Raw genomic sequence first — 10,865 nt, 5'->3', positions numbered from 1 at the left:
ACTTAATGTGTGTGTGTGGGTGTGTGTATACACATAGCTACAAATGAACGAATTAAAATAGTGAGCATAGAAAAGATACACACCAATTTCATGAAGGGATGACTCTAGGGATGAAGGGAAAGAGACGGAGATGGGCAAAGGGATTTCTATTGTGACATTAAATGTTTATTTTTGCAATTTGAAGATATGATTAAATGTTAACATCTGTTAATTTGATGGATTGCATATAGAGTTTATTTGAGAATTCTCTTTGGTTTTTCCATGTTTTTGAAATGATTCATAATTTTAAATAAATGTCTATAAAAAAGAACTCTTTAAGTATTTATTAAGTACCTATATTACCACTCTTACTGTCCTTGAAACTGTTCTCTATGTATTCTGTTTCTCTGTGATTGACTATTTTCTGGGCCTGTTTCCTTATCTGTAATATAAGAAGGGTGAATAGATGGTCATTTAAGATTCTAGCTCGGATACTCTAGGTGCCTTCCAGATCCCATCCCCTTACACCTCAACACACCACCTCCTTTAAGGTTCACTAATTGAATCTGTTATCAATTCATCTTCCTTTCCCCTCTTTAAGTCTACTTTTCAGAAAAGTCATCAGGAAACATTTTTTTTTTTTTTACACATTATGCTCAGTAATCAAGTTTACTAAAATTCTAGAAAAGTTAGTTTCCATTAAAAATAAAAGTCCTACATTTTCATCTATCTGACGTAGAAGATGTGCAGGGAGGAGGAGGTGGTAATAAAAAAAGATGCTCCATACGAGCAGCGGTGCCACTGCGTTCTTACCTGGGCATCGGACTCCAGCCAAAGAGCACTTAACTTAGGAATGGGCTAAAATGAGGCCACTGTAACGCTGCATAATCAGGGCGTGGGTGGAACAGACTGTACTTTACAGTTGGAGGTGGTGTGGGGTGGGGGGTAAAAAAAGGTGAAGTGCGGAGAGAGCGGGCTGCCCGGATCCGAAACATCCGGTAGCATCTCTGCATGAGGCGAAAGGTGCATTTGGCTGGGCGAGTCCCCGGGCGGGGGTACCCGCTGAGGTTACAGCCAAGTGAGCTCCAGGCTGCAGCCGGCGCTGCGGGTGGAGGTGCAGGGGTGGGGCCCGCGGCGCCTGCAGACCGACTCTCTCCAGCTTTCCCGCCGTGCGCGGGCCCCCGACGTTTGAGGTCGCAGAGGAAGCAGGTCCGTCTAGAGTGAAATACCCAGACCTGCAAATCTCCCCACCTGCCGAGGACTCCGATGCACCCATGGGCTACCAGGGGCAACAGACCAGGGGCGTCATCGCACCACAGGTAAAACCGGAGACTGGGGCAGGTTTTGAAGTCAAGTTCCCTGAAGTTCCATTCACCCTGCAACTATGGTCGGCTACCTTCACCTGAGGTTTTGGTTTAGCACTTGGGAAGTTCTCTGGGAGAAAAAGTTCTGCCATGATTTGACTTTTATTTTTTTCTTGGCAGGCACTTTTCAATATAACCCTTTTCGTTTCACTTAATCACATCATTGGCTCCCTACAGATCCTGTACTCTGGTATCCTATGCAGCAGTCCGTGAACTTGGTGCATGTGTAATCAGGACATTTTTGGATGGAGTTTGTTTACAAAGTTCTGTTGAACTACTAGCTATTATTATTGCTCTTTATTGTTATCTCCATCATCATTTTCTTATAGTTATTGACGTTAATTATTATCACTACTAATATTGTATTAATCGGCTACGTTGCATGTTTATCTGACACTCTTCTATTTTTTTTGAGCTGGTAAATACTTGTTTAATTTTATATATTATTGGCCATTTTATATATTTAAATAGAGACACCTAGATGACAAAGAAAGCCTCGTTTCTGAACCTACGAACAAAGGGAAAACGTGTCGTCAGTCTGCTGCTGTTTTTAACGTTGTCAACTCCATTATAGGATCTGGTATAATAGGTAAGTGTTGTTTTGTTTTAATTTTAAGTGAAAAAGCCAAATTTAAGATTTATTATGTTCTTAGTGTTCACTGTTTTTAAAGGAAACAATCTTAAATGATAAAATTGGTTATTTTCTTACATAAAAGCCTGCCTTTTTTTCCCCAATGTAAGAACGTTCATCACATCAGTCTCCTTTATGCTGAAGATGGGGTTGTGATACACTTTTTCCACATTTGAGAGCATCTTCCACATGTGTTACATTAAGGTAGAGCTGCACATGGGAAGTGTTGAAAAAATATTTTCATAGGCTGCATGGCCAATTGATAATGTTACCTAATTTACTTTTTCCCTCTTTCTGAAGTGTCCAGCATTGCTTGAATTACCTTTCTATGGCCTAGAGGCGTCAAACCTCCAGATATTTGGAAATATTGGAGGTGCAAAAGTTTAATGTGAAAAATTAAATTCATACGATATTTCCTTACCATTTTATATAGTGTTAGATTTTAAAGTACAAACTTATGAATTTATATTAAATTTAAATATTCAATACAAGAAATTGGTTAAATGAAAGTGCACATGATTATTTTTTAACAAAGAAGCCAAATAATCACAATTGAAAGAAATGAGCAGCTCATATTTTCGGAATTTGAAGCAAGGGAAAGAGTCTAACAAAATTAAGTGCATTGCATGATAGTAATAAAGTTCATTATTGTTTCTGTGCCTACTATCGTTTTTGTTATTTGAAAACATTCAATTTAAGAAAAAGCAGGAACAAAACAGAATCCTGCAATACTCATTGAGAATATTACTTTTTTCTATAAAGTTTTGACATTTTACTAACAGTCATCATTAAACATTTATCTGGATTGAGTTACTTTTCTTACCTCTCATAAGTTGATGTGTTTCTTGAATTTACTTGTTTCCATATATAATTTTTTTTTGATGGTACATCACCTGGAGGTACCTGGAGCAAAGTGGTAACAAATGGGGGCAAAGACTGGTTTGAAATTCTACCTTAAGTACCACAGAGGTGTGGGCAGCTCTACTTGGCAGAATTCCAGAGTTAATTCCTGATGTGAAATCTAAGCTGATCTATGTAAGCAATACTAAAAAGTGCCTCTTCATTATGCTCAGCAGATTTTTTTAAGGGAAAAATTTTCAGAGAATAAAAGTTCTGGGTGGAAATATTTAAAATATATTTTATTTGAAAAATTTTGTCGTCCATAATCTAAAATCATCCATTTTCCCAAAAAAATCATAAGAAAATATTTTATATACCTCTTTTAGCTTTATAAAAATTACTTTTGCCTTTTTGTTTTTCTCTCCTTTTGCTACATGGTTGCCAGTTTTGAATCCTTATATCCTATTACCCTCTGTGCACTTATTATCCCTCTCTGCTTTCCCCGATAGTGCATAAGGAAAGCTTTGAGTCATTACTCTCCACATATTCCAGGTCATATGTCCTCCTCACCCTGAAGTGAACATTACTTGTGTACATTGGCATCTATTTTTAATTTGCTGCTTTTTCTTATTTCATCATCTCATAAACTTGCTCTCTTGACATGTTTTTTAACATATTCTGAAATAAGTATTAATATACTAACATTTAATTTTAGTAGTCCTTTGTACCGTTTACGACTATGTCATATGTCATATGCCAATTTACTTAGCCTATTCTATACAGGAATTGGGAAAAACTTCTGTATTTCTATGTGTTTTTTTAATGTGATGGGTGGGGTATTTTATGTTTTTCAGGATTGCCTTATTCAATGAAGCAAGCTGGCTTTCCTCTGGGAATGTTGCTTTTATTCTGGGTTTCATATGTTACAGGTAAAATACTATATAATTGCTTATTTTATACAAGGACTATTTCTCTCTCTTAAATTATACAACTTAAATTATACAAGGACTATCTCTCACACACATAAACACACACAAACACACATGCACACACACACAAACTGTAATTGGATTTACTAATTTTAGTGCATAAAAGAATCCTAAGGAATTTAGACATTTATGTCTGAAGAGATTTACTTTACTTGCTAATCCTCTGAACAGATTAGAATAACATTATACATTGCCAAGGCTAAATCCTTTTCATGTGCCCTTTTCACTTTATGCAGAAAGTGGATGGGGGAGTCATTTCAAAGACTGATTACGGCTAAGAGAGACTGTGCTCTGAAAGTGTAGAAGTCAGGACTTCATTGCCCACAAAATCCATGAGCAGATGCATACAAATGAGCAACCTTTTTCAGCTGTTTGTACAGGTGTAACTGAAAGTCTTAGTGCTTCTCACCTTGCCCACACCTGCCCAGGCTCCCCACCTGCCACTATCTTCAAGTGCAGCAGTAAGGTGCTCTGTATTCCTTCTTCTCTTCTGCTTCCCCCTTTGCATGTAACATGCTCATTCACACCCACATTTTGCTACTCCCTCGTCTAAGTGTAAACTGTACAACTCATCATCATCTCTTCTTCCTGTTGTCCTCATTCCTGCTTTGTCATCCCACTAACTCACCTCATGAAAAACACAGGATCACTTAAGATCACTGTTAAAGAGGCAGCAATCACAAGCCGATATGACCAGCTGTGGTTGCTGCTATGGTGGCTGCTATGTGTAGTCACTTATATGCCCTTTTACCAGGTAATGCAAAACACCTCAACTGTCGCCTTCTCCAAAGCGTTGACCTGGGTTTCAATGGTGCTGTAGATCTGTGAGGTTAAGACCCCCAGCCACCATTTCCTGAAAGCCTTCAGCCAATGACTGACTGATGGAAACCTTGCCTCCCGGAGGGACCCTTGTGGTGCAGCCGGACCTCTAGAGTGCTGCCACTGCAGGGTTAAGCCGCAGCTAGTCTCCACCGGACACCTCCTCTTTGCTGAGCTGTTTTCCCTGCCCTATCTTTTCACTCCTTGTCTCCTGGAGCACTCTCTCAAAACTCTTGCCCAAGAATCTGTCTCAGCTCTGCTTCTAGAGACGCTAACCAAGATGCCATCTTTCATAAATTCTCAGCTTTCCAAGCAGGCTGAACAAGAAAGAGTAAAGCATGCTGTAGATATCAAATCCAGAGCTGCAGAGACATTGAGCTCCCTTCCCTCTGCTTTCTTCTCACCACCCCCACTCCCCAAACCTAAGCTGCTCTTAGCTTCCACAGCTCTTAATTTGTAGCTTAGGATCCATAACTTAGTAATGTGAGATCCATAACTTTATGCTTATTCAGAGTTGCTGGTGTTTAAAAATTGCATTCTGTTCATGAGTGCATTTCACACTAAAAAATACCATTCGAGGATTTACCTTTGTCTTTTCTAATTTCCTGTTAACCCAGTCAACCCAGTCAATCAGCAATGGCAAATAATTAATTTCAACCCAGGCATAGCAACCATGGCTTATTTAAGTGTATTGTAAACATTTATTCACATTATCAATTAGTAGATTAAAAAACATTGATATATATATCACCTAAGAATTCAATATTTGAGGAAAATGAACAGTTTACTAAAGCCAAATCATATTATACATAAATAAATTATACTGTGAATAATTTTCTCAATTGATACTATATATAAACATAAAGCAATCACTGTGGTCAGTCCTTTGCTAAGCCATATATTACAAAGTTACCAATCAGTGGAAATTAGTTACTCTTAATCTAGTTGCATGATCAAAATCATTAAATAATTTTGATAAATAAAGGATAACCACATGAAAGCAAAAAAATGTATGGACTATGATTTATTTTGTTTTAAATTAGGCTTTTAAGAGTGAAATTTACAAGTACCATGTATTATTGAGTTTTTCTTTAAATTGATAATGTAATTACACAGTGATTTTTCTGAAGAATTATTCTTTTGTCTTTTTAAGGCCTCTAATGACATATGTCCAGTTCAACAGGTAGTTTTTCTAAGTTCTGTTTTCATGTTCATGAAATGGTAAGGAACAAAAAAGAATTATAAATATTTATAACAAATAGTTTTATTTTAAATTGCTTTAAGATTTTCTCATTTGTTGATTAGAGTAATTTGTATACAATAATTTGTATTGTCCAAGCATAATGATTTAAAAGAAAATTTACCTGTTGAATATCATAGACTCATTTATAGATTATCTAAAATTTGCACATAATATTTTAAAGTGAGATCAAAATATTACAGTGATTGATATTTGACATTCCTAAAATTTTTAAAGGAATACATTTATAGCTTGTATTTTAAGAGCAGATGAAATCATTTACATTTATTATTTGCTGAATGCTTAGCAAATTGTGGATATCAAGCCTTATACTTTGGACTTTTATGAAGTAGCATTCTCGTTCCAAACATACAGTTCTTCATCAAAAATTTAGAATATTTGTGAACTTGGCTCCTTCCTCTGTCACTCAAGTCTTCATTGATTCTCTTCCTTGGCCAATGAGTTGCTGTTTTACTGCCTTTAGCATTTGTCTATTTTCTGACCAGTTCTCCACATTGCTGCAAGAATTATCTTTTTATAAACCTTGGCCTGATGTCTGTCACTCCCCCAAAGAATATATTCCAAGACTCTATTACAATAACAGAAAAAATAATTATTGCATTCAAATTCCTTCATGGTATGGTCATGGTCTCCATTTTTAGTCTCATCTTCAACTACTCTAACCCTTCTTTGCCCTATCACCAGCACTGCCATGTGTGGACCTTATGTTTTAGCTATTCTGGACCATTTTATTCCCCACATATAGAATATATTTTCATGCCGCCTTCCCATGCTTGACATTCTCTTTCTTCTCTACCTGGTAAAATCCTGTTCATCTTTCAAGGCACTACTTAATTCCTGTGAAGCTTTTCCTACTTCTAAACAAAGGAAGTAGAATTAATTCCTATGCTTTTTGTGCTTTCAGAATATTTTAAAATATATTTATTAGGTCATTTATCACATTAATTTGCCTCATATATGTAGATATCTAGTAATTCTACTATATTGAGCATTCATTCATTCAACAAATATTTATTGCTGCAATGAAGAGCATTATCCCTGCCTGTATAAAGCTCACAGTTTAGTGTGCCAGGCAGACAAAAACACATAATTTTAACACTTCATGAAAAATACCATAATAAAAATATATGCATGATAATAGAGACATTGGCATGTAACCCAGCCTCAAAGGAGCAGGTATGTTTTAGGGAGGAGGAGATATTTCCACTGAGTGTTTATGAAAAAATGTGAGTGAGCAAAGAAAATGGAAGGGTGCTCTAAAAAGATGGAAAGGCGGAAATACAAAAGGGAACTGTGTAAGTGATTCAGTCTGGCTAAAGTATAGGGTTGATGTTTGTTAAGTAGTGGGGGATGATGATAGAGAGGATTGCAAGGGCATTTATGAAGCCTCTCATGTAAGGATAATCATTACCATTTCCTGCGGACTGGCTGGATGCTGAACATAAAGTTGCCACTATACTTAATCTTTCTGACTCCATGAAATAAGTCAGTGTTCACGTTCTACTTTTATGGAGGAGGAAATTGTGACTTATGATGGGTTAAAATGACTTTCCTAAGGTCTACAGTTACTTGTGACAGAGTTGAGATTTTGATTAAGTGTGTGGATTCTAGGGCCACACTACTGAGGTCTGAGTCCTGACACCTCCATTACTAGCTCTGTGAAGTTCGGCAATTTACTTAACTTTCTGCCCCTCATTTTTCACGTCTGTTTAATGAGGGTTCATAAGAGCACCTACCTGAGGTTGTTGTGAAGATTAAACAAGTTAATATACATAAAGCATTTAGAAAAAGTCCTGGCACAAAGAAAGTGTTGCGGAAGTATTTGCTAGTGTCGCTATGATTGTAATCGTTATTATCATCATTATTGGACTCCAAATACAGTGCTTTTTTCACCACTACATGCTACCTTTAGAAAAAATTTAAAATAGCACAAGTTCTCATTCATTTAGCCTCTATATCACGCTAGGCATTGCGGTAGACATTTAAATGCCATAATCCTCACAGACTCATCAAGGTTGATGTGTTGCCTCATTTTATAGGTGAGACTCACAAAAGCCAAGTCTTTCACCCAAGGTCACACAGCTAATAAATGATTTTTTTGCCTCATGAAAAGGAGTTGATTTTTATTCATAGGCATTCATTAGAGAGTCTCCTGGAATATTTTAAGCAGAAGGCATGATCAGATTTATGCTATGGTCGGATCCACCTGGAGGAATGTTGAGAAAGTCTTAGCATGTGTCAAAAATGTTTTGGTGGGGAGTGATATTGGTGGATGAGAAAACTATTAGGAAGTTACTACAGTGATCCAAGCAGTAAATTATAATGACCTAAGCCCTAAAATAAAGCAGGTTAGAGATGAGAATGAGAGGATACAGTCAAATAATTTATAATGCAGTAGTTAATGGACTAGGCAACCAAAGGAATATAGAAGATGATGGATAATAAGAAGTCTATGGAGAGTCTCAAGTTTCTGTTAATGCTATTCACAGGTTGGGGAAATATGGATGGAGAAGCAAGTTACAGAACAATTATATAAATTAGAATTTGGATATTTTTAAATCGAGATATCTATGAGATCTCCAATGTAAAATATTTATTAGGTGGCTAGTTGTATAAATCTGGGGTTACTGTGTTTTAGCTGGAGATAAAAGTAAATGGAGGGAGGTTACTAACATCTGTAGGAAAATTGAAAACATAGGCATGAATAAGATCACAGTAGGGCATCTAGAATAGTGAGCGAAAAGCCCAAGAATCCAGAGTAAAATAAACTGGTGAAAAACTGAGTATAAATGGCTAAAAAAGTAAAAGGAAATCCAAGAGAAAGTGATGTCACAAAGGCCAAGGGAAGATGGTTGGAAAGAGGGAAATAGTAAACAGGGAAAAAAAGATAGTACTGAAAGAGCAAATACAATTAAGGTTTAAAGGTTGTCAATTGGACTTATTAACTTGGAACTCATTAATGAACTGGTTGAAAGACGTTCCAATGACGTAGAAGGGAATTAAGGTGGAAATCATATTACAGTTATTTGTATTTTTGTCTTTGTATTTTAATGCATTTCAAAATTACTTAAAGGACAAAAAGAAATCACTTATGGTAGAAACATGAGCAAGAAAAAAGAGCAAAAATCATACCCTGTGCAGAGCTGTGTACCCAATACAACTGAAGTGTCATTTACTAGGTTTATTGAGTTAAAAGGAGAAAAAAGAGAGAGATTAACTTTTAATTATATAATATCTATATATTTGTATCTTCAATTTCAACTCTAAAGTTAAAATTTAAATCTCTAAAATGTAAATTTCAAAAAAAAAAAGTTGTTGGAGTGCTCTCTTAACCATAATAACTATAAAATAGTTACTCGTTGTTACTTTCTTATAAAACAAATGATCTGAGTCTCCTAAATCTATTTTTTTTTCTGAATACTTACAGCATTTTCATTCTCAGTTTTCACATGCTAAATGCCTATGAAATATTTGATTATCTGCATTCTGTTGTTTGGACAGTTGAGCCACATCCTATTAATAGATGTTACATTGGTTAGGCAAGGAAGTAAAATAGAAAACTGATGCTTGACTCTAGTCTGCTTACTCTCTTCTGTCCAGTTTACTGCACAGATATGTTAAGTATATTTGCATCTCGATTGAAAACTATATAACTGGAAACAATACCATTTCATTAAAGGTAATATTTTATGAAAAGCAAGTAAGCCTTGTCATGCTAATTTACTGTAGCATTAAATTTAATTCTTTTTTTTGATTTCCCTTTTTCTGAAGTCAAAACATGAAAAACCTTTGTATTAAATGTAATCTGATATTTGTTATTCTTGCCACAGATTTTTCCCTTGTTCTATTGATAAAAGGAGGGGCCCTCTCTGGAACAGACACTTACCAGTCTTTGGTCAATAAAACCTTCGGCTTTCCAGGGTATCTCCTCCTCTCTGTCCTACAGTTTTTGTATCCTTTTATAGGTAAGATGAATGTGAGGATGAATATACTTTTTTTGCATAAACATATTGCCATTTCTGAATAAAATAGTTTTAATAGTCATTAAATAGTCACTAAAGAGTACTAGCAATTTAAATATCTTCCAAATTGAGTGTTTATTTCTTAGTCATTTCCCCCTTATTTCCTGGTCCTTCGGATTGGTTTTCTGATTATTTCATTGAAATAAAGTAAGTGATTTTCACTAGGTTAATGCTTCCTTAGTTTGGTGAAAAATAGAATGACCTGGGATTAAAAATGAATGAGAGAAACAATAGATTTCTTCTAAGGCTGAAATACATTTTTTGAAAGCCTAAGGATTTGTGAAAGCCATATATAAGTCCAATATGCTAGTTAAAATTTATACCATAATGGTGAAAGTGTCACCTAACACTTTTTAAATAAAAGTGCCAATGGCTAAATTGACTTCTGTTTTTATTTTTTAAATTATTTTATTAAATTTATTGAGGTGACATTGGTTAGTAAAATTATATAGGTTTCAATTGTACAATTCAATAATACATCATCTGTATATTGCATTGAGTGTTCACCACCCAAAGTCGAATCTTTTTCCATCACCATATATTTGACCCCCTTTACACTTATCTACTTTTCCCCTCCCCACTTCCCCTTTAGTAACCACTAAACTGTTGTCTGTGTCTATGAGTTTTTGTTTGTCTTGTTTGTTGCTTTCAGCTTTATATCCCACATATGAGTGAAATCATATGGTTCTCAATTTTTCCTGTCTGACTTTTTTCGCTTAGCCTGATTATCTCAAGAGCCATTCATTTTGTGGCCAACGGCAGTATCTCATTTTTTCTTATGGCTGAGTAATATTCCATTGTATATATGTACCACATCTTTTTTATCCATGCATCTACTGAAGGACATTCAGTTCTTTTGCATGTCTTGGCCATGGAGCAATGCTGCAGTGAACATTGGGGGACATATATCTTTACAGATAAATGTTTTCAAATTTTGGGGATAGATACTCAGAAGAAGGA

General features: G+C 35.6%; 1 protein-coding gene across 2 annotated transcripts in view; it reads left to right on the top strand.

Moving 5' to 3' along the window:
• The first annotated feature begins 1,253 nt into the window (after positions 1-1,253).
• Positions 1,254-10,865, top strand: part of SLC38A11 (solute carrier family 38 member 11) — a 49,364-nt gene continuing 39,752 nt past the window's right edge. Inside the window, exons 1-4 of one of the 2 annotated variants that reach the window (XM_039855917.1) lie at positions 1,254-1,298; positions 1,815-1,932; positions 3,669-3,743; positions 9,714-9,848. In XM_039855917.1, the coding sequence (XP_039711851.1) occupies positions 1,254-1,298; positions 1,815-1,932; positions 3,669-3,743; positions 9,714-9,848 (373 nt within the window). Of the gene's footprint in view, positions 1,299-1,814; positions 1,933-3,668; positions 3,744-9,713; positions 9,849-10,865 lie in introns of those variants that run through there. The other variant, XM_039855918.1, reaches the window with a different exon arrangement.

This window comes from Pteropus medius, unplaced genomic scaffold, assembly GCF_902729225.1.
Source record: "Pteropus medius unplaced genomic scaffold, Ma_sr-lr_union100, whole genome shotgun sequence".
In the NCBI taxonomy this organism is placed as follows: domain Eukaryota; kingdom Metazoa; phylum Chordata; class Mammalia; order Chiroptera; family Pteropodidae; genus Pteropus; species Pteropus medius.
The sequence above is the reverse complement of the archived record's forward strand: the minus strand, read 5'-3'. Positions and strand labels throughout refer to the sequence as shown.